Consider the following 27424-nt stretch of genomic DNA (forward strand, 5'->3'; position numbering starts at 1 on the left):
CGCTCCGGCCACGTGACCGCCGGGAACCGGGCCCCGCCCCAGCTCTGGCCCGCGCCCGTCCCCTCAGACACGTGAGCCGCGCCCCCCTCAGGACCCACCCACCGCGGGGGGCGCGCATGCGCGCGAGCCGTCATGGCCTTCCCGCCCCGCCCCTCTCCCCCTTCCCGCCCCTCTCCCCCTTCCTGCCTTGCGCGCGCACAGGCCGAGGGGCGGGGCAGCGGCGGCGCAGGCGGGCGTTGGACGGCCGTTCGGCCCGCGCCCTCCCCCGCGCAGGCGCATCGCCGCTGGGCCGGGAGTGACGCGGCGTTGAGCGCCGGTGTGTCGTCACGTGTGTGCGACAAGACGGCAGGGAAAGGGCGGGGGGGGGGGGGTGTCACGTAACTGCCGGAGGAGGGGGGGGGGGCGGTGCTGCCGGGGCGGCCGCCGCCGCGGAGATCGTTGGCTGAGGGAGGCGGTTGATCGCCTCGCGGGGCCCGCCGGCAGCATGCAGAACGTCATCAACACGGTGAAGGGGAAGGCCCTGGAGGTGGCCGAGTACCTCACCCCCGTGCTCAAGGTGCCGGGCCGCGCGGGGTGGGGTCAAGTGGGGGGAGGCGCGCGCTGCCTGAGCCGTTGGAACCGTTAAGGGGGGGGGGGGGGGAAGGTGCCTGCCTTCTCGCGGCGGGGCGGCCGCGGAGCCCTGAGCCGCCGGGGTCGCGGGTGGCGATGGAGCGGCCCTGGCACCGGCCTACACCCCCCCACCCCCGGGGTGTCGCCCGCAGTGCGACCGCTGCCCGCCCGCTGGCGGCTCCTTACGGCCGCTCCCGCCTGCGCGGGCATTTCCCTGCCGCCCCGGTGCGGGGTGAGGGGCGCCCCACCGCCCCGGGAGTCGTTCCTCCTTCCCGGAAGCCGCCCGGCGGCTGCGGCTTCGCTTCTTGTTCGCAAGTCTGTCGTTGCGGCAGCTTTATGCAACCGGCCGAGGGGCTCCGAGGGCGCGGTGCGACCTCACGCCTCGGGCGGGGGGCGGGGGTTGTGCTGCGGCAGCCTGGCAGCGGCAAAGCCATCGGCCCTCATCCTGCACCGGGGCGTACGGGGTGGGGGGAGGCCGACTTGAGGCTCGCATCCCATTCGGGGCGGGAGCCTTCACCCGGGAGGTGCAGGCCTTCGAGGACCAGGTGTTGCTGGTCCTATTGATCAAGGGATAACTTATTTGTTGCTGTCTTCTGTTAAAGAATCTCTAAACTTTAACTGGTTGTGTGACCAGGAGTGGAAATCCAAAGGTGCTCGTGTACTGATAGGCTTAAGCCTGGTTTCAGGAATGTGTTGCAAAGGTTATTTTGGGTAAGAGTGCAACTTCTTCAGCTGACATAAAAAAAACCTAGTCGCATCTTCATTGTGTGAGCAGGTATAAACTTATGTAGCATAGCTTATTTCTATATCAGCATTACCATATTAATACAAGCCCCTCTGCTAAAGTAACTGCGAATAGTAGAAATGGGCTGTTTAGTTCTTGAGAGAGGATTGTAGCAGTCTGCTGGTAAAGGTGGGCAGTACATCTGTTATAATTCCTCTTATAGCTTATTTAGGTAGAAAAATTCTAAGTGTTTTTCTGCAGTTGTTAGACTACATCCCATCTTCTGCCTCCTATTTACAAACACTTTTGTCTCCACTGTGGTGTTGCATAATGTGTTATTGAGAATTCAGTTTTACAACAATGCAAATTCCTAAATTAAGGTGGTTTGAGTTTCTTTGATTTTTGTTAACTAGTGTATAGTGATGTTATTGTGTTTGTACAACTGCTGTTGTGCTTATCTTGAATCTTGTTGTTAAATGTCTCTTTAGAAATGAGGGAGAAAGGAAGTAATCAGTATTGTATGAAACAGGTGTGCTCATTTCCTTTTACATAGCACAGGTGATAGCATGCACCAGGGGGAAGCATCAAGAATAACCAAGTTAAGCAGTGGCTGTTTTTCTTTAATGATTTCGGTGGTGGGTTGACCCTGGCTGAATGCTGGGTGCCCACCAAAGCTGCTCTGTCGCTCCCCTTCTCAACTGGACAGGGGACAGAAAAAATAAAATGAAAAGCTCATGGGTTGAGATAAGGACAGGGAGATCACTCACCCATTACTGTCACAGACAAAACAGACTTGACTTGGGGAAATCAGTTTAATTTATTACCAGAGAAATCAGGGTAGAAAAATGAGAAATAAAAACCAAATCTTAAAACACCTTCCCCCTACCCCTCCCTTCTTCCCAGGCTCAACTTCACTCCTGATTTTTCTCAACCTCCTCCTCCCGAGCGGCACAGGTAGACGGGGAATGGGGGTTGCGGTCAGTTCATCACACATTGTCTCTGCTGCTCCGTCCTCCTCAGGGGAGGACTCCTCACACTCTTCCCCTGCTCCAGCGTGGGGTCCCTCCCACGGGGTGCAGTCCTCCACGAACTTCACCAACGTGGGTCCTTCCCACAGGCTGCAGTTCTTCACGAACTGCTGCTGCATGGGTCCCTTCCACGGGGTGCCGTCCTTCAGGAGCAGACTGCTCCAGCGTGGGTCCCCCATAGGGTCACAAGTGCTGCCAGGAAACCTGCTCCAGCGTGAGGCCCTCTCCCTCTCCATGGGTCCACAGGTCCTGCCAGGGGCCTGCTTCAGTGTGAGGTCCTCCCCAGGCTGCAGGTGGATATCTGCTCCACATTTAACCTCCATGGGCTGCAGGGGCACAGCTGCCTCACCATGGTCTTCACCGGGGCTGCAGCGGAATCTCTGCTCCGGTGTCTGGAGCACCTCCTCCCCTTCCTTCTTCACTGACCTTGGTGTCTGCAGAGTTGTTCCTCTCACATATTCTCACTCCAGCTGTAGTTTGTGTCCCGGGCCTTGGTTTTTTTTGTTTCCCCTTCTTAAATATGTTGTCCCAGAGGCGCTACCGCTGTCACTGATGGGCTTGGCCTTGGCCAGTGGCAGGTTCATCTTGGAGCTAGCTGGCATGGGCTCTTCCCCTGGGCACAGGGGAAGCTTCTAGCAGCTTCTCACAGAAGCCACCCCTGTAGCCCCCCGGCTACCAAAACCTTGCCACGCAAACTCAATACAATTCCCTAATGATTGAATAAGGTGAAGTTGTAGCCAAAAGTGAGGTACTTTTCAGTAGCTGCTTTTAGTCTTGATAGAAAAAAATCTGAGTTCTTTAGGGCAAGAAGTTACTCTGTAATTGATGACGCATAAACTTGAAAAGTGAGCTATGCCATGGTTGAAATGGTATGCTTTTTCAAAAGCCATTCTTAGGTAGCTCTAATGCTGGGGAACAGTAGGTTTCCTTGGTGCTTGAGGCTTTTCTGAAGAAAAAAAAACAGAAACAGAAGCCTGAAACAAAATACACTTACTCTAGGTTTGAATTTGCTAAAAATGTTGTATCCTTAAACTTCATAGATGTCATCTTTAATGCAAAAGTACTTCATTTCTCCCTGCAAAACTAAATCATGTTGCTGCTTGCCGTTTATTCTCTTATCCATAAAAAAAGTGACAATATGAGAAAATCAAAACCATTTCCATGGGGTGCATAATGAATGCACAGAAATGGGTTTAAAAGAAAAGTTAATAACTAAGTCTTTCTACATAATTTTTCTTACCACAGAGAAAAGTTGGTTTGGTCATTAATTTAATGACCTTTCTTAACTGCAAAGCCTCATACTGATGCATCGCACTACTGTTCAGTGTCTAGAGCAGTCCCGAAGTACTGATTGTGAGAATCCCTGATTCCAGCTGGTTTTCTGTCTGTTACTGGCAAATGTAATCCTGGGTGCCGGTGATCTTTTCTTCATTATTGATATAATTGGCTGTAGCAAAAAAATTGCTTTGTGTATGTGATCTTTTTTCATAATACCCCATATTCTGCCACAAGTAATTTTATTGGGCTTTGCATTATAGGATATGGAAGTAAGCTGTGTATCAGCCCTGGCAGAGGTTGCCTCCAAGCTGAGTCACGGATCTCTGCAGGCAGAGCTAGTTCCAAGACAAAAGTAGAGCAGATAATTTTCTTTACCAGTAGCGTGGAGTACTTTGATTTGTCAGCAGAGCTCAAAATTTCTAAACTTTCTTTATTGCAGGAGTCCAAGTTTAAAGAAACTGGAGTAATTACACCTGAAGAAGTAAGTATTTAGAAACATTGAAATATATTTTGAAAGTAATGATAAATTTTACTCAAAATGACTATGTTAATCTCAAACAGTTCATGTCTTTGCCAACTAATTATTACTTCTTGAAATGGTTTTCACAAAGTGGAAATTCTAAATGGCGTTTTTACTCTACAGATGAAGTAGATCCGCAACAGAATTCCTCTTGACACTTGACATCTCAATGTGGGATGCTTTTTTCCTGTATCATGTCATGAAAAGCTTGTAAGGAAGCTCATGCTGGGTCAACAGCTCTGTTTGCCATGGGAGTTAAGGACTCCCGTAAAAGCAACTCAAAGAGAAACTTTTATCTTGGGAACAGTCCTTGCTTTCCTGATTTGTGGTTCCTTCCAAGGCTCTGGCTAAATCATTACGTATGCTTGTCCACACCAAGTATCCAATGAGTCCCCCCTGCCCCTGTTCTCTTTAGGCTGTTCCAGGCTAGTTTTATTTGGGATTGCTGCCAAGCAGTTGTAGGTTTTTAAGGAGTCTGCTGCAAAGAGAAACGAACAGGATTTTTTCTAGAATAGTAAAAACACTGATTGTGCAGTGCTACTTTGATTTCCCCGTTTTGCTTTTTCTCATATTAAAGTGCTACTGTTCTGAAAGTAGATTGTCTTTACAGAAGAATAAGAAAACAATGTCAAGACTGTTAGAATGAAAGAAAAATGAGATAGAATGCACAAATGTGAAGATGAGATGGAAAAAGACGGAACTTATGACTGATGAAGGTAGATAATGTAGACGGAAGTGTTTTTCCTGGTACCTAGCATTTTTCTGCTGCATTGCGTGGCGAGCAAGCGCTTGTGCTTTCTATGATCCAGAAGATTACTGCTCAGAAAAACAGGCTTAGCAACATGGTGTTCTGCTGTTTTGAAAACCATACGTGTGTGTGTATATAAATGTTTATAATATATTACATAATAATATATTTATAATCTGTCTTCTATATAAAACAAATGTAACTCTTTACAGGGAAAGTCTGGACAAATATTCTACTAATGTAATAAGGTTTAAACCCTTATTGATCTATGAGAGAAAAGTACTGAAATAAAAGGTACTTTCTGTAGAACGTAGCAAGAACCACGTTATGTTACGTTAAACACTTTGCAGCGTTTAAACACCAGTAGTAGAATGCGAATAGTATGTATTCTTTGTATAAAGTTAGATGCTGATAGGATTAATAAATTCGATCCTTCAAAGCAGTAGTCAAGAGAAGCAGTTATACAGCAAGATAAATTTTTTGTTAAATTTAGTTGAGTCTTGAGCATGGATCTGCTGATTGTTCCTTTGACAGTCTTTCCTTTTTCCTGATGATTTCGGTCTTTATATAGTAATGATAGCAGAAGAAGAATTGAAGTCATCTATAATGATGCTAGGATGTTATCTTTGAATGAGTTTGGATTTCTTGGGTAATGAGTCTCAATTTAACTGTATTTTAGTCTGAGATGCTGACTATTTTATAGACTTTGTGGGGTTCCTGTGGCTTGCCTCTGAAGACGAATCCATTAGCTATAAGGCTAAAGATGACTCATTAGTCAAACTTAATACCTACTCCCTCTTTTCATATATCTGTGTACTTGATTTACTTTCAATAAATTCTTGCGTGCCATGAGTTCTTACTAGTTAATACCTCAGAAAGATAACACCTGTTTTAATTTTATGTGTAAGTACAGACAAATCTTAAAAATCATTCTTTCCAGGGGTTGAAATAAGATTTTATCCTAAAATTGATCTCTTGCCACTTTTGCAATATTGATTCAGGTATGAGATAGCATTAGTGCCTGAGAAATAGAAAGTGAAACCAGTTAGATAATTTTGCTGCCTAAGCTGAAGAAAATGGAAATGAAATTTCAAGTGGTGTTTTAGGGTTTTACATCTTTTAGATCCACAAGGAACACCTTCATTTTCTTTTTCATTTTTAATAATATATTTTAACATTGGTGCCACAAACAGTGTTCCAGTACCTTGAACAGAGAATTTTAAATAATTCTGGAGTTTCATGTGTTATTTATTATCATGTAAAGGCTAATGAGTTTTAAAGCTTTCATGTGTATTGGGAGGGATTGCTGTTTTCTTTAAAGTGAAGGTTTCATTTGTGCTAGAGACTTTTGTTGGAAAATAGGTGAAAGAGCACTTTTGCAGAGATTAAATCTGTTAATCCGTATGCAGTGCGTGTTGTGGTGTTTTCCACTACGCTGATATGCCTCGCTTTGGAGAGCATGGTAAGAAAATGGCTGACATGCTGCAAGCCTGTTGTGTCACTCTACAACAGCTTCTGGTCAACTACGAAGTATGTTGTTAAACTGGCTTTTTAAGACAAGAAAGCAACTATAGCTATAGGTGTGCACCTCATTTTCAAAAGTAACTGGTGCAAAGACCACACGAATCACTGTTCTTAAATGCAGGCTTGCCTTCCTCAATTTATGCGTACAAAAAATAAGCCCAATGGGTTAGACTTTGCTGGGTGAGTTTTGAGTTTGTACACAAGTCTAGCATGAGTTTTCCAATATGGCTTTGAAATAGTGATGTGATTTTATAAAAGCCTTTATCTCTGATACTAAGAACAAGTAGAGTGAAGATTAAAAGCTGTTTTTTCAGAACAAGTTTTTAATTGCTAAATTCTTGGTTATCCGTATTTAGTAAACATCAATGGTGAACTATCATAGCAAGGGTCATTACTTAAAATATATACTGTTTATTCCTCTGTGGCAGTTCTCTCACTGGTTCAATGAATTGATATCAGTCTCACTTTTCTTCTTGCTGCAAAATTGTTTTGAACACTGAAAGATAATTAAATATTATTTTTTTACACTAAGATTGTCATTGTCTTTGTAAAACTTTGAAGAGTGGCAAATAAAAACAGTTTATTCATTACAAAGTAAACAATGTTACTGGGACTAGGAAACTTTTTTGCTTGTTAAAAGACTGGTTAGGTAACACCACAGCTTTTGAAACTTTATCTGAGTTGCTGTTGTGCTTAGTGTGCATTTCCTTCAGGTGAAGTCGATTTAGTCTTTGAGTTTTCGTGGTTAGCTGAGGAATGGAATTAAAAGAAAGCATCAAACTGATATAAACAATTATTAGTTAAATAGTTAATCTAGCGAAGGAATGTGCAACTAAAATATTAATATTGAGAAAAATTTGAGATTGTTTTCTTATGCTATGTTTAACAGGACTTTATTTTTTCCCTGCCTTAACAGTTTGTTGCAGCTGGAGATCACTTAGTTCACCACTGCCCTACTTGGCAATGGTAAGTGAAATCAAAAGAATTATAGAAAGCTAGCATCCCTATCTGTGCTTTGATTTGTTTACATTGGATGCAACGTACAGTTGTTTCATTTCAGACCAGTACATGGACTCTTGCAGTAGAACTTCTGCTGTTCTTATGATTAAGCTATCATTAAGTCAGGCAGAACTTATTTATTGCTCTGTGTAGCAGTAGTTGAGATGAGGATTTGTTTTGGAATTGTTTTGTTTTCCTAAGGCTGTAGAGGAAATAAGCTGGTACATACTGTGAATGCTTTCAGTGCTTAGCTGCAGTAGCAGTTTGTCTCCCTGAGCTTGTCTTGGTGATTGAAAAAGCAAAGGCCATGTCCAACTCGAATTGCTAAGGGTTAGTTGTAATTGGGGTATTTTAGACAAGCATTTGTTAATTACATTTGTTCAAATTGGCCCACATCAGATCACTTTGTGTGTGGAAATCCCTTGGAAATCCCTTCTCTTCCATGTACAAAAAGGCTGCAAATAATGTGCTCCCTCATGTTTTATTAGTGTCTAGCATTATGAAACTAATCAGTTTGTGCCTAGATGGGCAGTTGCTATGCAGTTGGTGTCATCAAGATTCTTGGCTCTATACTGGGCCATGAAGAGCTGAAGGAGGAATTGTTGTGCTTGAATCATTTCTTGCCTTTTTACTGTCTCCTTCAGAGAAAACAAGATGTTGTGTCTGGCCTGTGTGCCAGCAGTTTGGAAGAGGCTATTTAGAATGTTAGACTCTTATTCCAAACCAGAAACCACTGAAGGTGAAAGCAAATGCTTGAGTAATGTGAGCTTGGCAAAGATTACTTGAGCTCTGGTGACTATGGGCAGGTTTTGTATTTCTAGAGGTCTTTTTCTTGCTTTTTCTGAAGTTCCTTTCTAGAAACATTTGGGACTGTGTTGTTGCCAATCCTAGAAAATTTCATATAGACTACATTGTTCTGTCAACCCATCTTTGCTTAGTCATCTCAAAGTGAAAGTAGCTTTTGAAGCAGAAAACAGTTTTTATCCAAGACTCCATAGTTTAGGAGTGGCCAATCTTTTTGACCCCGTACCGGTATCAAAGTCTTTGTATAGGCAAAAGTAAAGTCATAGGAAACGGATTCTGAGAATAGGTCAAGAGGAGTATATAAAACATTCCTGATATAAATTGAAAATAGAAGAGTTCTTTTGTTTGCAGATCAAATTCTTAACCTTTTATGGTGCACTTCATTTTACAGGGCTTCAGGAGAAGAACTAAAAGTCAAGGCTTATCTGCCAACAGACAAACAGTTTTTGGTAACTAAAAATGGTAAGACCGAAGTTTAAATGTAAGTGTTGTTAGGATTGATAGTGTGGTTGACTGTGCTATCAACTCTACTGATTGTCTGTATTGACAGGGGAAGCAAGTATCTTGCACTTTGGATGCTTTGGCTTTGCAATATTAAAAAAGCTTTTCCTGCACGTCTAAAATCTTTTTCTTAGACCAGTTGTTAGTAATGCAGCTTACCTTGCTGAAGTAGAAATGAAACTTTAAACATTATAAACCTCCTTTTCTGCCTTTCCTTTCTTCTGTCCTTCAGCTCATATTCAGTGTCTAAAAGGAAAACATGTTTATTTTCCTCTTTCTTTTGGAAAACCTGGGCTATTGAAGTGTTCCCAAAATGTTTTTCATGGTGATCTGATGCTTCTAGTTCAGTTATGTGACTAATGTCACGATCCCTTTCAATAGCTATAATATACATGACAATTTTAAATCAAATTTTGATCAGGTTCACAGTTGTGTATATGTAATACTTGTGGTGACTACCTTTTTAATGGATAAGAAAGCTAACATCTTGCAGCAACCATGGGGACATAATTTTCTCAAGAGATCTTGTATGAAAATGTGTCAAACAATGTCATTAGATAAACCTTCAGTACTAAGAACAGCCTGAGGAGATTTTTACCTGCACTGGGTTGTATTGTGTGCTTTGATTTCACTTGCAGGCTTTTGGAGTCTTGCAGTGTGCTATCATGCAAAAATGCTTATAGTAATGTTGGACAGACTTCCCTAAGATGGTCTTGATGGCTGGATGGCCAAGTGATCTACTTTGTTTCTCTTTTCCCCCCACTTCCAGGATCCCACATTGCTCTGACCCTTCTAGATCACATTTCAAAATAATGTGTTTTCTGCTGATGGTGGCACATTGGCCTACCGCCTGAGTAAAAGTTCTGGGCTATGGGTGAGGCCAGGAGCCATCCTACAGACCTCATTTTGGAAGTCTGGAGGACTTCTCTTTACTGTGACTTTCACACCCCTCTTCTCCCTCTCTGCAAGGTCTAAGAGCAATTTACAAAGTCTGCACTTCATGCAGCAGTTGTTTTCTCCACATTAGTAAAAAAGGAGCACTTTTTACATAGTCCTTGTTTGTGATACTGGAAAATGTCTGTTTTGCCTTAATCAGATCCGCATTCTTTCTTCGACTATTTTCTGAAAACTTTGTATAAATCTGTACTTGAATGGCTCTGTAATACGTACGACTGAAGTTATTCCAAATAGCACATTAATTCTAACCTCTTCTAAACTTCTAGATGTTAATTTATAATTAAACATACCTAATATATCACATAAATAGCTGATGCAAACTTTTAGCAGAATTCTAAAGACAAATAAGTTCAGTAAACTGATGCTAATCTAGGCAAAGTTGTATTTAGACTAAAAGTTGTCTAGCATTGTGAAGAAAACTAATAGGTTGTCTCCAGTTGTTAGCAAGTGGGCAGGCAGTCTGAGACATGAGAAGTTCATTATTTTCTAATCCTTATAAGTTTGTGTGAAAATGCTCTAATGGGTAACAGAAGAATGAACTTTTAAGGCCACTGCAAGTGTTGTACTGTACATGAAATAAAATATCTAGTACAGCACATCAATATATTCTTTTAAGTTCATGCTTTGGCATTTGAAATATAGCTCTAGGATTCCTTAAATAAGGATATATGAGAGACTAGCACATTTCAGAAGGCCTTGTAGGATAATTTCTTGCTCCAGTCTGATTTTGTATAGGAATGGCTGCATTCATTTTGTTTTGCAATTTTTTGCAGTGCCGTGCTACAAAAGATGTAAGCAGATGGAGTATTCGGATGAGCAGGAAGCAATTATAGAAGAAGATGATGGTGATGGGGGATGGGTAGACACCTTTCACAATGCAGGTATTCAAAGTCTTGCTTCAGACTTCATGTTTGGTAATCTAAAAGATTTTCAGTTTCCACTCTTAGAAAGTAAAATCTTTATAGATGACTGTGTACTAGTATCTAATCTGGAAGAAATAAGTTATATTGCCAGCTGCACACTTGATTGGTGTATGACTGCTCAGGTGTTAAACTGTATGCCTGGATATGCCTGAAATGGGCAACTTGTTGGAGGTGTTAACAATAAATTATTTCAGTGTTCTCTTTTTACAGTTCTAGGAAGTTGTTTAAAAAATGAGCTGTGTAGTGATTCATTCCTTAGTGGAGATCCTGTGACTCCTGTGATGCTGGTTTAAATTATTTGTTTGAAGAATATGCAAATTTCTCTTTTTTAGTAAGATTGCATGTGAAGCACGTTGAGATCTTCATCTTAGTGATGACCTCAACTAACTTAATTATTTCAGTGTTTCCCATTCTGTTGAATTGTTGGATTGAGCTAAAAGGGGGAATCATTAGCAAATACTTACTATCTTCATATCTGAGGTCACAGTGGAAAGGCGGGGGGGCACTAAAAAGAAAGAAAATACTGTTAAATACAGGTATGAGTGTAGGAGGTGATCCTTTTTTACACTAAGTCCTTACATGAGCTTGTGTTTATAAAGAAGTCTAAAATTACTGCTTACATGAATCTATCTCATTGGCTTTTCTAGCACAGCCTCCTTTTGTTCTTTTGTAAGAATTGGCAGTTTATTAGTTTTAGTCTGTTTCTTCATGTTTGATCATGAGTTAATAAAACTCTGTCTTTCAATGATGTTTTCTCCACCATTTCCAAACCTAGAAGGTACTCCACTCAGTTTTTACTTTCTTTGGTGTAAATTTTTTTGCTGTAATCTGTAAAGAAGTTCTCTAAATAGTTCATCCAGGCTGGGGAGAAAAAGGGTAGGAGTAGATGTCTTTTGTTTCTATAGATGTAGGTTTTTCATAACTGGCAAGTCTTACATGTATTGCAGTTCATAACTGAACACTCCCCACCAAAGAAATAGTTTGACATAGCTTTGTCATATCCTTGAATTAAGGATGCATTCTCTATCCCTGCTGTGGATAGGCTCCTCTGCCATGTTTTTCTTTTTAGGGTTGACTGGTTTGGGCAGCATGCTGTGGTAGCACAACTGTAAGACTCTGACTAGACCTGGCCAGGTCTCCACACACTATCAAAGGAGATAAAAAAAAAAATCTGTTTCCACCCACCTGTATAGATGTCCTTTATAACGCAACTTTTTCTGGTAGGAAAAAAAAAATGTAAGTGATCATACATCCACTAGAAATGCGTATTTTCCAAGCAGCATTCAACTGGCATTCCTTTTCTTTAAACAGCTATTCTGCTGAGCAGTTACTTGATTCCAGGTTCATTCTCCATAATGATGTAACTTATTTTCCGCTGAAGAGTTAATTAGGTAAATTTACTGTGTCAAAGCAGAATCTGGTCATGTATCCCAAAGAGTACTGGGTGAGAGCTGCAGTAAAACTGGAAAGCTAATGGGGAGGAACTCAAGAGTTGATGGTACTGTGATTTGGGATATTTTTTACTCCAACTTCCTCTCAGCTAAAAGCATTGAGTGTTCTGCTCCGTTATTGCTTTGTCATGAACACCTTGCTTTCAGGATGCTCAGAAATATTAATAAATGCATGCCTTGCTCATGAAGTTGAGTTCCATTATTGTGATGTCAACACCTATCCTGAACTCACTTTGATGCAAAAATTCCTTAAAACCCAAATTACTTTGCAGTGTTCCATCAACAAAATTTGTATGACATGCAAAAGCTGTGCTGTTGTGCTCCATGTTACTCGTATGGTTTGTTTATGGATGTCCAGCACCAAGCATGCTACCAATACCAAATAAACAGCCCTTCAAATATCAAAAGTGTTGTGAGATGTAACTTGGAAAGATCATATGCTGCTTTATGAAATCTTTGCAGCCTCTTTCTATACTGTTCTGTAACAAAGAAACAAGCTTTTTTAATACGAACTTCTTGTTCAATTAACAGGTATAGTGGGTGCAACAGAAGCAGTTAAGGAGATCACACTAGACACTAAGGTACTTTTTTCTAAATTTTCCTCTTGCTTTATTACAGGACCTAAAGGTAATAGAAGTATTACCTGCAGCAATCTAGTACTGCCTGTGAAAGATTAAAATATACTTTGTCACTAGGTATGTTGCAGATATACATTGACCTTCAGAGCCCATGATATTAGTCTAGGCCTGTGCTTCTCCTTATTACTACGCGTTTACTGAGGCAGTGTTATTTTTGGAATGTCTTTAGTTCGTGTGCTCTTGTGCCAGGCTTCTACAAACTGAAAATTAAATTCTGTTTACAGTGATACCGCACCTTTGTCTCTCAAGAAACTAATGGTTGGAGATCCAGTGTAAAGAAATTTTTGTATGGAAAAGATAATGTAGGGATGTAAAGTATTTCTTCATAATCTTTAACTACTGCAAGCAGAGTTTTAACACATTTGGTCCTGTTTGACAGGCTTGTGCCCTCAAGTTTAGAAGTATTAAAACTGTTTAAATGTGTACATCTTACAAAGTCATCAGCTTCTGCACATGTTTCCAAAAAGTCACTCTGCAGCAGGAGCCAAATGTGAAACTTAAGTCCTCAGGAAACTGAGAACAGTTGGAAGTACTTGAAATGGAAATGTGTTAGCTAACATGTTTAAGAAATGTGGAGAAAGTCGCAGAGGCACAAAAAGCTTTTAAAGATGAATTGGTTGTTAAAGTGGAGTTCTGTCTGTGTGCTATGAGAGTTTGCTAAACCATCCAAGCACAAAGCTTTGGAGTCTAAAAATTAGGGGGAAGAGAATGGGCTGCCACATGCTACCACACAATTGTAAACAGCTCAAAATGCTATTAGTATGATGAACTGTGAAATACATGTATTTCAAGTGAGACTGTGCTGAACATAGTAAAAATACTGCTTTGTCAGAAGTCGGTAACATAAGGGTGGAAGAAACATTCTAAGAAATGCCTAAAGGTGATCTTTGTGTGTTTCTGCGAAACACAAAACTTGCAGAACGTTATTGTGATTCATAACTATGTTATGAATTGGATTTCACTTCTGATATATTGTATGAAGAAAAACTCACTTGTACAGTACTTAATTTCTTGGACCACAGGTCCAACCCAGAAGGACAACTCACTGCTAACGTTCTGTTTGACAAAACACTTCACAACTTAGTTTCTTACTGGTTTTGGTGTTTTTTTGGTTTGGGTTGGGTTTTTTTTGTTTTTTTTTTTTCTTTTTCTAATGAGGAAACCAGCCAACTGATGCTTAGAATTAGAGCAGCTTCTAATTGTAATCATTATTTGCAGTGTTCTCCTAAAGTCTTCATGAAACCTTTCTAAAATGAGACCTCCCCCTTCTGAATGTCACTGGGGTTGTCTGTTGGGTTCAAATGCTATTCATAGGCCCACAATGCCCAAAAGCAAAAGTTGCCTGGGGGCTTGTGCCATATTAATTTCTGTTGGACTGTGCTTCCTCAGATAATGATACCAAAATGTGATATTGTTTGGGACTCTCTTGTGTTTTAAAAACAGTTATGGAACTGGATGATGCTCTTAGTCATATGATTTAGTTTTAGGTAGTTCTGCAAGGAGCGGGGAGTTGGACTCGATCATCCTCATGGGTCCCTTCCAACTTGAGATACTCTATGATAACTGCTGCTCAGTTGGCTGTGGGTTAGGACATATGAAATCTTAACCTACATGTTAGGTCATTGCCTTTCATTTCAGATAGGTGTGATTTTTGAAAAGAAATTATGGGCAGTTTAATGCCACGTTTATTGTTTGCTTAGGAATTAAATCATTCCAGATTACAAAGTCAAAGGAGAACTTTTTAGCAGATTTTTAATGTCATGCTAGGACTCTTGAAACTAAGTTTGGTTAATAAGCAGATATTTGAGTTCAGTATAGTCCTTCTTAATATTGCAGAAATTATTTTTCTGGTTTACAGTATGTATTGACTGGACTTACACCTTAAATTTGCTGGGGCTGTTAGGCTGTGTAGATGCAGCAGTCTTTAAAGCAGTGTTTTCAATTTAACTTCTAAAGGATAATATAAAAATACCAGAACGTTCAGCATCTTGTGAAGATGATGATGAGGAAGATGAAGGAGAAGCTGCAGACATGGAAGGTATTTCCTTAAATTTGGTGGGACATGCTTTATTTCAGGCCTTTAACTAAAGCAATACACTCTAAGAAAACACTGCTCTTTCTTTTCATGGATTGCATGCTGAAAAATTCAGCAGGCATATTCACTTTATCATATTTTGTATGGTCTTACTAACTTGTGTGCCAAAACCTGCGTGAATGTTAGTGACTGGGAAGTTAATTTGAGGAGCAGAACAAATCCAAGCAAGTATAACTTAGGGATTTAGCACAGCTTCCTTCCTGCTTCATACCTACACTTAAACTCAGTCTGCCTACTTAAAACCACTTAAGGATTGTTTTTCATGTACTTGCTGTAGTCTTGGTCAAAAAAAGGTATAGTTTGGTTTGGGGATTGGGAAGTCTACCTGAATAAAACATCTTTAGAAACATGTAGATTGTTTTAAAGGAGTTGTTTATGAATGAGAAATATGATGACTGCTACAAGCTGAACGCAGAATTTTATGGGTCTTCTTTTCAGAGTATGAAGAAAGTGGGCTATTGGAGACAGATGATGTGAGTGAACAGTTCTCTGTCTTGTCTGTTACAATGCCTATCACCAATATGAGCACAAGCAAAGTAAAAGTAATAACAAATGGCCGACATAACAAGCTTGTTAGGAGCAGTGGGATTATTGAGCCTGGTTTTCTATGAATTTGTCTCCTGACAACCTACTGGAGCAACCTTAACTCTTCGGTCCTCAGAGATTTTGATCACAGTAATTTTTCTTTTTTTGCTGATCCTTTTTGCTCTGCTTACACACAGTGCTGTATTCTCAAGAGGTAAAAAATGCAGTGGTGGTTCCTGAGGCTTACATGTGGAGGATATAGGTTCAATAGATTATGCTGATGCACCAGACTGTCCTGAGAGAAAACAGAGGGCATCGTTATTTGTGATACTCTGCTAAGGTCTTCATGAACCTGCATAAACTGAGACCTCTGCCTTCTGAATTTCATTGGAATTGTCTGTTGGGTTCAAAAGTTATTGGTGAAAGAAGGGAGGGGGATGTTACAGTGTAGTTGCATGCTTCCTTAAGAAATCGGACCTTTTTTAAAAAGTAAAAAACCCCACCAAAAATAAAACCAAAACCACTTGGTGGGAGAGAAACTGATACTCCTAATTTAAAGATAAAAACAAAACCCAAAAGCTTGTGTTTTTTTTTAATGCTCACTTAAGAACATTAATTTCAGTTTTACAGCTTTACATAACTACTTAGGATGGGAAAGGAGGGAACCCAAACAAGACTATAATAATGTTGTCATTTTTACCTTGAACCAGGCAACGCTTGATACAAGACAGATTGTAGAAGCTAACAAAGCTAAAGTTGATGTTGGAGGGGAAGATGCTATTCTACAGACTAGAACTTATGACCTCTACATCACTTATGACAAATATTACCAAACTCCAAGGCTCTGGTTATTTGGATATGATGAGGTATAGCTATGTCGTTTTTTTTTCCCCACTTCTGTGAAATTAGACTCACCATGTCAAATAGCAAGGCTGTTTTGTTGCTTATTCACGGTAGAAATTTAAATGAAAAAATGGTGAGAAAACCATTATACAGTCAGGGTTGCAGACAGGACTTATGGTGCTTGCAGCAAGTAGGAACAATTTCACTGAAAATTGTATTTGGTGACTGAGCACATTTGGAAGGAGGGAAATCATGCTCTGTTAGCTCTGTAGAGCTACTAATGACCCCAGTAAACTTAGTCAAGTAAGCAGGTATGTGTTTTCATGATCTTCAGAGGGAGAGGATTAGATAAATCACTCTTCCCTTTAATGACTACGTTTCTTGAGTTAAAGTTGCTTAGAGCTTACAGCTTAAATACCTAAATTGGAACCTAGGTGATTCTTAAATATATTGACTTTACCATTCACCTGGTATATTAAAAACAAAAATTTGTGCAGTAGTATTTCTACACCATATGGATTTTAACACACTGTTCCTTCAGTGTACCTTCACAACTGTTGTACATTAGATGCTTATAATTTATGGTGCTTTATCTGTTAACAACGTTAAAATTTCTGAGAAGGAGCAAAAGATTCGTTGTTAGTAATGCTTTTGTTCTCGTGTTCCTTTTTTCCATATAGCAACGGCAGCCTTTAACAGTAGAGCATATGTATGAAGATATTAGTCAAGATCACGTCAAGAAAACTGTGACCATTGAAAACCATCCTCATCTTCCTCCACCTCCCATGTGCTCAGTTCATCCATGCAGGTAAGTTTTTGTTTCTGGTCTGATTCAGCATGCAGACACAAGGCACTTTGCTGGTCTTGTTAAGGATTTGGCTCAGGTTTTCTGGACATATTTCCACAGTTGGCTGCCATAGTGGTCTTTTAGCTTCTGAGGCAGTATGAAAGGAAGGTATCAGTGGTTCTCAGCAGTCATTCCAGTGCTCACTGCCGCAGGTGTATTCTGCAGTTAGAGCTGTCTTCTCTCTGCTCAACTTGCTTTTCCTCCACTTTCCTATGCACTCCAGAAGTTGGCAGACTACTAGAACTCTATAAAAGTTCTTCTATACTTTCATTTGCTTCTTTTTTGGGAGGGTAAAAGTATAACATATACTTTGGGAGCAGAAAAAAATATTTGAACATGAAATACCTCTTTCTTATTTTGTAATAACTACCTTCTGCTCCCCCAGAAGTCCTTGAAATTTTACACTGATAAATAGAGGTCCTCTAATTTGCACACTGAAATATTTATTGAATACAAGTGCAAAACACACTTGTGTTTTTAGGGTCTTTTCTGTTGCATTTTCCACATGTCTCATCCAAGACATAGGGAGTCATTGTCAACTAGCTGCACAGCTATTTTTTCTAGGTCTTTGAAAGGTACCTTTTGTCTTTAGATATAGACCCCAACATCCTTTTAGGTGTCTTAGTGATACAGAGCCTGTATCTTAGTCGGTGTAACTCCTCAGCTTCTTGATAGTATGAAGTTCTTAGAGATATGAGTTTGGGCTTTTATCTCATTTTAAAAAGAGACACCCTTTGTAGTCTTGCATATGTTTTTTTTAAAAACAAGTCCAGATTGCCCCTTTAAGTCTTGTAATTTCTTTTGACTTAAAGAAATACTTCTGGGATACATGCCACTAGCTGAGGTGTCAAATAATCAGCTTGTTGTTGACAAGCTTGTGGTAGTCTTTGCAGACTCAAAACATTCTTGTTTCTGGTTTAGGAATTATTTGATCATAAGATTAGTCTTGGGAAGGGTATACTATTCTTTAGAGAGAGAGCAAGGGAGCTTTGCACCAAGCAGTTGATGGCTACTTTTATCATGAGGATGTATATTCATGGGCTTTGTAAATCTGTATCTTGTGTTTCTTCCAGTTCATAGTTCCTGAACTACCGCTTTACAACAGTCTGCTTTCACCAAGCAGTCAGGCTTATATCTGGACACTGTTGAGCAGAGAAGTCATTGTACAACTGGGAAATAGCTTTTCCCCCAGTTTAGCTGTGTTGTAGAAAATTTGAAAGTGGTAAAGTTTATTGTTGGTCTTTAAATCCTCAGGTTTAAGTCTACACTGACAAAACAGACCTGTGAAAATGTCAGTCTCGGTGCTCAAGAAGCAGAACTTAGAAAACTGTTAGGAAAAGAATAAAGAATAGAACAGAAACAGCATAAGGCCTCTGTTAATCTGTGGGACTGCCCATGTGTTGAATACTGCAGTACAACTTTCATCATCTGTTCTGTAGTCTGTGAGATGAAGGAAGACTAAAACTGGAAAAGATACAGAGGGGTTGTCCGGGATAACTGAGGTTATGAAGCTCTTTTACATAAGAAACAATTGAATAACCTGGGACCTTCAGCTTTGGAAAAGGCAGCTGAGGGGGGAGTTATGATTTCAGTGACCTTCATCATGAATGGCACAGAAGGTGAAGTAATAGGTGTTCAGTTTTTTCTAATAGTAAAACTGGTGGCATTGAATGCTACTCACTGCTGGCAGGTTCAAAGCCAGAAAAAGGATTAAACTCTGCACACAGCACCTAATTAAACTAAATGTTTATTTAAGCAATATGATGTTAATGAAAGAAAAATTTATCAAGAGTTGTTAAAAGTGAAGTTATCATAATGCTCCAGAATTAGAAAGTCCCAGGGTTGCATACTGCTGGAAACTAGTAGTACTTTGGGGGAAGCATTACTTACTAGGTGCTTGTTCTGGCCTCTGAGTAAGTACTATAAGATAATAAGCAGGATGAGGTAGACCTTTGGTTTGATCCAATAAGGTATTCTTGTACCTTATATGAAAATACCAGTCTTACTATGTCAGCCTGTTAGTGACTTTGACTGTCTTATTGTTTGCTGTCTGCAGGGTTTTGGATGAAAAAATGGATGCAGCTTTTTGTGCGACTAGTGTTTTTGAAGGAGTGTCAGGTGGGATGAATGTAGGAAGGCTTAACAGGATGACTAGGAAGATGATTAATAGAAGAAAAGGAGGAAAAAAAGTCTGAAGCTAAGGCTTAATTTAGTGATTGCTGGAAGCCCTGCTAATAAATTGGTTGGGAAGATGCTCCTCTTGATGTCTGCAGGCTGGGAGGGCACTCTCAGGAGAAACAGAGACAACCAGATATTTGGACATGACAGCCCTCACTGACTGGTAGACCTGTGGGTTTTATACTGGGCTGTGGCTGCTATGTAATTGCTTAATTTTGCAAATACCTTTGCAGAGTAAGAACCAATTTAATGCTAGTCTGTGAATTTGGATTGGGAGTCTTCATGGATGAGAGCTCTGTGTGCATATTTTCACCTCTTCCTCTGAAGCCAGTGAAGTACGAGTGCCTTTGTTATGTAATCCACATCTACACTCAAAGAAATGGTTTGCATCATGGCACTTGTTCCAATTAGTCTTTTAAGCATGAAAGAGATGATTGATATCACAGTGAGACAGATTTGTTGGTAGTCTTAAACATGGAGGAAAGCTGTCTAGTCCTCAAAAAGCAATCTAGTTGACTGGCAACTGCTTAACATCGGAAAGGTTTGAAAAGATCATCTTGAGGCTGTGAAGAAAGAGTCTAACAGCATATCTAAAATTGAGGTTTTAAGTACATTCTCTTACTCTCCAAGATGTGCTATTCCATTTTTCTTAAATTGGTAAGGCTAACAGCTAACGAAGTCTGGGCTTCTGAGGTGAAAAATAATAGCTGAAAATGTTGGGTTTTTCTCAGTTTAGCTAGGAAGTACCAGTGTTTGGCTAGCTCTGCTGCTGTTGCTTCCCTCCACGTTACAAGAATTGTGTAATGTAGGGTATTTGCTGGTCCTAAACTTACTTGGCTATTTCTTGTGACGTTTATATCCCTGTCGTGCATCAGAGAAAGGAAATAGATGGCAGTCGCGTGCCACTGTCAGCTGCTTGAGATTGCTTCTATTTTGAGTAGTTAGTTGAAACTGTTCATCTTGCAGCTCTGCTGCAAGTTGTATTTCTTGTCAGCATTTTTATGGGACTGGGAGGAATATAGTCAACTTCCTCATTAATTGCTGCAAACTGGTTTAATCACAATTCTCAACTTTTTTATGTGGGTATTATGAAGGGACTATCAAACTAGTTAACTACTAAACACGTTTACAATTAGATCTGAATTTTTTGCACTAATTCCAAAGGCTTATTTTTCTCTATTTCAGAAGCCTGTCACCATTTATTCTGAAATCTTTTTCCTTCTTATGTACTCTAAATATTTGCCGGGAAGTGACTAGAAGCAACTGCAAGGATCAGTGAATTGTAGATCTTAAGGTTAAATGACTGTTGCAGATTCTGAATGTTTCTCCTAATGATGACATTTGTGGGTTTTTCCAGACCTGTCTAATTGTGTGTGAGCAGTTACAGACACTGAATCAAATTAATAGGTAATTTTTTTCTTGAAAGCCGTGGTGGTTTGACCATGGCTGGATGCCAAGTGCCCACCAAAGCCACTCTATCACTCCCCTTCTCAACTGGACAGGGGAGAGAAAATATAATGAAAAAGCTCGTGGGTCGAGATAAGGACACGGAGATCACTCAGCAATTACCATCATGGGCAAAACAGACTCAACTTGGGGAAAACTAGTTTAATTTATTATCAATCAAAACTGAGTAGGAGAGAGGAGTGAGAACATGTGTAGGATTTTTGTACGGTAATGAGAAATAAAACCAAATCTTAAAACACCTTCCCCCTACCCCTTCCTTCTTCCTGGGCTCAACTTCACTCCTGATTTTCTCTACCTCGTCCCCCCTGCAGTGCAGGGGGATGGGGAATGGGGGTAGCAGTCAGTTGATCACGCGTTGTCTCTGCCACTCCTTCCTCCTCAGGTGAGGACTCCTCACACTCTTCCCCTGCTCCAGTGTGGGGTCCCTCCCACAGGAGACAGTCCTCCATGAAATTCTCCAATGTGGGTCCTTCCCACAGGCTGCAGTTCTTCACAACCTGCTCCAGTGTGGGTCCCTTCCACGGGGTGCAGTCCTTCAGGAGCAGACTGCTCCAGCGTGGGTCCCCCATGGGGTCACAAGTGCTGCCAGGAAACCTGCTCCAGCGTGAGGCCCTCTCCCTCTCCACGGGTCCACAGGTCCTGCCAGGAGCCGGCTCCAGTGCGGGCTTCCCACAGGGTCACAGGCTCCTTCAGGCACATCCACCTGCTCCGGCGTGGGGTCCTCCCCAGGCTGCAGGTGGATATCTGCTCCCCCATGGACCTCCATGGGCTGCAGGGGCACAGCTGCCTCACCATGGGCTGCACCAGGGGCTGCAGGGGAATCTCTGCTCCGGCGCCTGGAGCACATCCTCCCCTCCTTCTTCACTGACCTTGGTGTCTGCAGAGTTGTTCCTCTCACATATTCTCACTCCTCAGTCCAGCTGTAGTTTGTGTCCAGGGCCTTGTTTTTTGTTTCCCCTTCTTAAATATGTTGTCCCAGAGGCGCTACCGCTGTCACTGATGGGCTTGGCCTTGGCCATTGGCGGGTCGGTGTTGGAGCCGGCTGGCATTGGCTTTTTTGGACATAGGGGAGGCTTCTAGCAGCTTCTCACAGAAGCCACTCCTGTAGACCCCCCACTACCAAAACCTTGCTGCGCAAACCCAAGACAAAAGTACACTGTCCTAAAAAGTGTTGCATTTTACCCTCAGTTAATGGAAGTTACAGTTGTTGTCCACTACACTGGAAGCCCTGTGGAAGGCCTTTTATCTCTATGAACTGCAAGGGGCAGGGGGTGGGAAGAATAGTTTCTGGTGTTGGGCTTTTTTCCCCTATATGTCAGGAAGGCTTTTATTTGTTACTTTTACTGTCTGATAATATATATTTCCCTTCCAGCTGATACTCAGACAATGTCAGTATGTCAGCTGTGCTGAATTACAGTGTGAAGTTAGTAACAAATATTTTGACTGAGGACAGCTTTGGTCAATTGCAAAGCAGGAGAGGGGTTCTTCAGCTGGAAAGCAAACATTCCTGATGAGAGCATAAAGGGTCATCTAATCAATCCAAGAAATCAGCTTCTTTCAACTTATTTTTAACTCCTTCATGTATGGTCTTAACTTTGTATATCTCAATTTATTTTCAATAGGAACAGCAGTATTTCTGACTTGGAATATGAATAGTAACTCATTTATATACTACTTGAACCACCTCAAGAGTTGGTTGATATACCGGAAAGTAAATTAGGTGATCTTAGTAGATGGTTTAAATGTCTGATCTGTTTGATAGCTCACGTGATCTACAAACAGGTCTTGTAACAAGCACTGGTGAGCATGTAGTGAATTTAGTCATCTTGAGTTGAGAGTTACTTCTGGGGGACTTTTATTCAGAAGTAAAAAAAAAAAAAAAAAAGAGATTTCTAGATAGCAGGATATCTTAGATGACATTTCTCCCAGAGTTATCTTATTTCTTTCCATAGGGGGATATACATACTTCATATTAATTCCTCAAAATTTTCTTATAGAAGGAAACTGGAAACAGGAAACAAACTTTTGAAAGTTTGTAAAGCACCCACAAAGCTTTTCATGAGTAACTGTATGACAGTAAGAATGACCATTACCATGGCCATTATGGAATTCCCGATATCTAACTAGTCCTTAGAAGAAAAGAACAAATGTCATTAAGATGTATGAGTTTGAGCCAGTATCCTGTTAAAGACTTCTAATAGCTGTAGGGTGACCTGTATTCTGTGCCAGTACAAAAAATAGTCCACCGTTAGGATGAGGTCAAAGCTTAAGTTTTGACAGTGGCCAGGTTCCTATATAGAAGCAACTGGCCTTGGCATGTGTTCCGCAGGGGCATCATGAAGATCCAGAATTGGAATCAACTGTGAGGGCTGGTTGATTTGCAAAGACCAACAGCACAGCAAATGACAAATGCTGACCTTTACTATTTCCCCAGACTTGCATATTCCTGTTTACAGTGTGTCTTGGTAACTTTGCAACAGCTTCCTTCCTTGTGTTTGCAGTCACTGGCAGCATGATTAACCTTGGAGGTAACTACTAAATGCCAGTTACTGGTCAGCTATTTAGATTTGCATAATAGGATCAAAGCATCGTCAGAAAGTTACACAAACTCTGCTTACCACAATTCCTTGTTCTCAATACGCACATAGGTTGTTTCGGGATGGGTATTTTAAACTACTACTGTTAACTAGCTTACAGGGTTGTGTAGGTGGATGTCCATAGCCTTATGTGACCTCACTGATAAAGATTGCTTACAGAATTGTGAATTTCAAAGAAAGTTGAAGTATAGATAAAAGTAAGATTAGTTACACAACCTGGGAGTCTGTGTTAACAATATATAAATAAAACATCAATTAATGATACAGTAGTTTTCCCTTCTGATTTCATATGTTCTTCATCCCCTGAACACAAGACCACTACTTCTGAACTGTAACTAGTAATTAAAAGATATGAAGTATTCATCACTGGAGCTATTCAAAACCAGACCAGACAAGGTCCTGAGCAATCTGTTCTGGTTTACTGTTCATTGAGCAAGGAGTGTTGGACTAGATGATGAGCAGTCTCTTCCAACCTTAGCTATTCTGTGATTCCATGTTATGTGCCCAGAGTCAGCTTTGTACGCAAATGGTTGTATGGTTCATAGTAGGTCTGGTATGTCGCTGATGACTTAATGTCAAAACACAGTGACCCGAGGAAATGTCTGTCCTTCTCTGTAGTGCTTTACCATCAGTAGAGTCATGAGAGAGAAGCAGCTAGCTTAGAAACTGATGATCTACCACAGAACTCACATTACCACTGTAGCCAAAGAAAGTTTCCATACCTAAGTCAGTCTGAGAGTAACAGTTCTGAATTTCTGCAGGGTTGGTTTAGCCTGCCTTTCCGAGGAAACTATGAATCGTGTTCGAACTTACCTCGTAAGTTCTACAAATTTAAGAGTGCGGCAGAGGCAACTAAAAAAGTTGCAGCAATTTCTAGGCACCTTTTTCACGGGTCATCTGGGAACTTCTGGTGGCTTGCTGCTGGTGAGGATTACTTTCTGGGGACTTACCTGTTGGCTTCTGTGGCGTTTAGCAATTAACTACTACACTAGTGTCCTGGTTTCAACTGGGATAGAGTTAATTTTCTTCCTAGTAGCTGGCAGTGCTGTGTTTTGATTTAGTATGAGAATAATATTGATAACGGGCTGATGGTTTAGTTGTTGCTAAGTAGTGTTTATACTAGTCAAGGACTTTTCAGCTTCCCATGCTCTGCCAGGTGCACAAGAAGCTGGGAGGGGGCACAGTCAGGACAGCTGACCCAAACTGACCAGAGGGGTATTCCATACCATATGGTTTCATGCTCAGTATAGAAACTGGGGGGAATTGGCTGGGGGGCAGCTATCGCTTCTTGGGGACTGGCTGGGCATTGGTCAGCTGCTTCTGAAGCTAACAGTCCAAAACTATTTAATTTGCACAAAACCTCATACTACTGAGATGAAGAGAAAGTTACTTTTTCCTTAAAATCTTTTCACTGTTTCTGATCTGTTTTTCAGGCATGCAGAAGTGATGAAGAAAATAATCGAGACTGTTGCAGAAGGTGGGGGAGAACTTGGAGTTCACATGTATCCTTTTTCGTTACTGCATGGTATTCTTAGAGATTTCTTGCCGTGTAAGGAGCTATTACCTCAAGGTTCCTAAACCAGAATGCAATTGTGTGTGAAAGCGGTAAACAACTGTTTGTGGTAGTGCTTACTAGAGTTCTGGGATGAGCTCCTTTGTGCAAACAAACTCTGTTAATCAGGTGTTGGGGTGGGGGGAGAGGGTGGCAGGAGCAATGGGGAAAGTAGGTAGGATTGAAGGGGCGGGATTGAGTCGTTGTTTGTAGTTGTGTGAAGGAGGTAGCTCTGAGTATGAAACGGAGATCACAGTGTAGGAGGACGAGGCTGGAGGTTCATAGATTCTGGCCAGAGTGTAAACATTCCTCTTGCTACAGCAGCTTCTGTATTGGATTTGAATCTGAGATTCAATTCTGAAAGGTGTAGAGGTCCCATTATTCTCTACTCTGCATGTGAGCAATATCTTGGTAAAACGTTCAGCTGACAAAAAAGCAATGAAAATTACTGAAACAGTTCTGAACATCGACATCAAATGCCTCACAATTAGAATTTTCCCTTGGTGAGGTGACTGATCTTAGTTGTGCTTTGTAGTAATTCATACTGTGCTTTCTGACTGAAATAACCTCCATGTTTAGAAGCGTGTCCTTTCAAAATAGTGTTCTAACTGCTTTTGCTGCTATAAGGCAAGCAAGGGGGGATTACTGAGCAGCTATAGGCCCTAAATCAGTAAAATTCTCATTCACTGTATGAGTTGAGACTTGCTCAATTTATGCAGCAAGCAGCTGAAACTGAACTTGAAAATAACTTTTCCAGCAAGGTAGTTCAAGTCTTCTACTCCTCAATAGTTAGAAATAGCTTATTTTCAAGATTTTTTTTTTTACTACTTTTTTGCTATTGCTAAACAAATTCAGGGGTTTCTAACAGGCAGTTTCTTCCCTCATTATCATATAGTTTGTGTTTGTCAAGAAATGGTCCATGAGACTGACGTGCCAAAATAGTAGGTTTTATTTGTATCCAGTACCAATGTAACTTAATTATCAGTTGAAAGTAGTGGTTTATTTTAATTTTTTCAGTTTGCTGTCTGCCTCAGTCCCAGGTGGGCAGACAGTTTATAATTATCCAATATATTCCAGACTGCAGATTCAGGCCCAACACGCATTTGAAGGTGATATACACAAGAGGGACAAGGAAGGTCTCTTCTACAAAGGCAGACTTCTCAGCTTAGCAAAGCGAATCTCTCTACTTTCCCTTATCAACAGGAAGGAGCTCCTTTAAAGGGTGGTTCAGAACAGGAACCTGTTTCTTTTTCTGAATCACTGAAACACTGAGGGAGGAGCCTGCTTTCCCTAACTACAGGAACGTAGCTAGGGATTAGCTTTGGCAGATGCAGTTCACCTTGGCATTTGTTAATAATAAATACTAAGTAGGTAAATGGGATTGTAAATGTTTGTGTGCTGTTTGTAAGATTTATTGAAAATAACTCCTGATTCCCTGCTTTAACTTAAAACAGGAAAGTCTATATGTTTGGGCAAGCATCAGATGTCATTACCAGAGTTCTGCTGTATTAATTTCCTAATCTCTAACTGTATAAGTGCTAGGTGTTACTTTCCTATTAGCAAGAAATACTGTTGAGCAGACCATTGAATGTGACTTCTGCTTTGTTTTCCAGGATTTCTAGCTATTGCATATTTTCCTTAACAAGAAACTCAGGTACCTTCTTATTTTCTTGAAATTTGTACAGGCGGTCATTCCAACGATAGAATATGACTACACAAGGCACTTTACGATGTAACTAGAATAAGAGAGATCCTCCTCTAATTATCAAATCTTTTTTTAAATAACCCATCCATGTGACTTACACAGCATTATGCACAATTTCTGTAACTAACCTTTTATCAGGTTGATGCATTAAAATAAAATGTTCCATTACCAGCCTTTTTAATAAAAATCTTTGTGTGTAATAAAAATAAATCACTTTCCTATACAGACACTGCACTAAGAGGTGGGATTTTTTTCTCTGTAATTCCTTCAATTTCCTTTCAACAGAAGACTATTTTTGTCTATATTGGAAGCTAAAATCTACTTTCCTAATAGAAGCCTTATACTTTTGGCTTCATTGCTGATTCCTGAAAATGTGATTCCCCCCCCCCCCCATTTAAATTCACTTGAGACCTATGTGGTTTTTTCCTAGTTAGAATGATTATGTTTCCTCTAGCTGGAAGAGGATTTTGAAAGTGGAAAGAAGACAAGTGACAGTCTTGTTAGGAAGTTTGACTACATCTTAAACTAAAATAGCTGGAGCTAACCAATCTTTGAAAGGTGATTTAGATTTACACTTGAGCAAGACTAGTGTTTTGAGATGGAATTTTTTGGGAGACAAAGGAGGAATATTAGTATGTAGTCCTTTCATCTTGTAATAAAGGCAAGAAAAGTCTTATTGAGAAAATTACAGCTTGGGCGTAAAGGGAGAAGATTGCTATGGTAGAGGAAGGTGCAAGCTTGATTACTTGTCTACCTCAACTACACTAACTGGTAGTCTAATAACATGGTTTCCTTTTTGGGGTAAATATACATGGGGTTGTTTATGAATTCAAATATTGCAGACACATCCAGGCTTTAGCAGCCACTTTCTGCCCTGTAAAATGTAAGTTTTTCATTAATGAAAATGGGAG

General features: G+C 40.6%; 1 protein-coding gene across 2 annotated transcripts; it reads left to right on the forward strand.

Annotated features, from left to right (window-relative positions):
• The first annotated feature begins 434 nt into the window (after positions 1 to 434).
• Positions 435 to 26718, forward strand: ATG3 (autophagy related 3). 2 transcript variants are annotated; one of them, XM_075721087.1, is made up of 12 exons: positions 435 to 556; positions 4079 to 4120; positions 7348 to 7397; positions 8626 to 8696; positions 10466 to 10573; positions 12598 to 12647; positions 14661 to 14742; positions 15238 to 15272; positions 16035 to 16190; positions 16848 to 16975; positions 24690 to 24758; positions 26463 to 26718. In XM_075721087.1, the coding sequence occupies exons 1-12, from the start codon at positions 485 to 487 to the stop codon at positions 26542 to 26544; spliced, it is 945 nt and encodes a 314-aa protein (XP_075577202.1). In that variant the 5' UTR covers positions 435 to 484; the 3' UTR covers positions 26545 to 26718. The 2 variants fall into 2 exon arrangements, with proteins under 2 accessions (XP_075577202.1, XP_075577210.1); XM_075721095.1 differs by lacking the exon at positions 435 to 556 and adding an exon at positions 4770 to 4875 and having other exon boundaries at positions 4081 to 4120.
• The last annotated feature ends 706 nt before the right edge of the window (positions 26719 to 27424 follow it).

Source organism: Pelecanus crispus, chromosome 1 (assembly GCF_030463565.1).
Source record: "Pelecanus crispus isolate bPelCri1 chromosome 1, bPelCri1.pri, whole genome shotgun sequence".
NCBI lineage: Eukaryota > Metazoa > Chordata > Aves > Pelecaniformes > Pelecanidae > Pelecanus > Pelecanus crispus.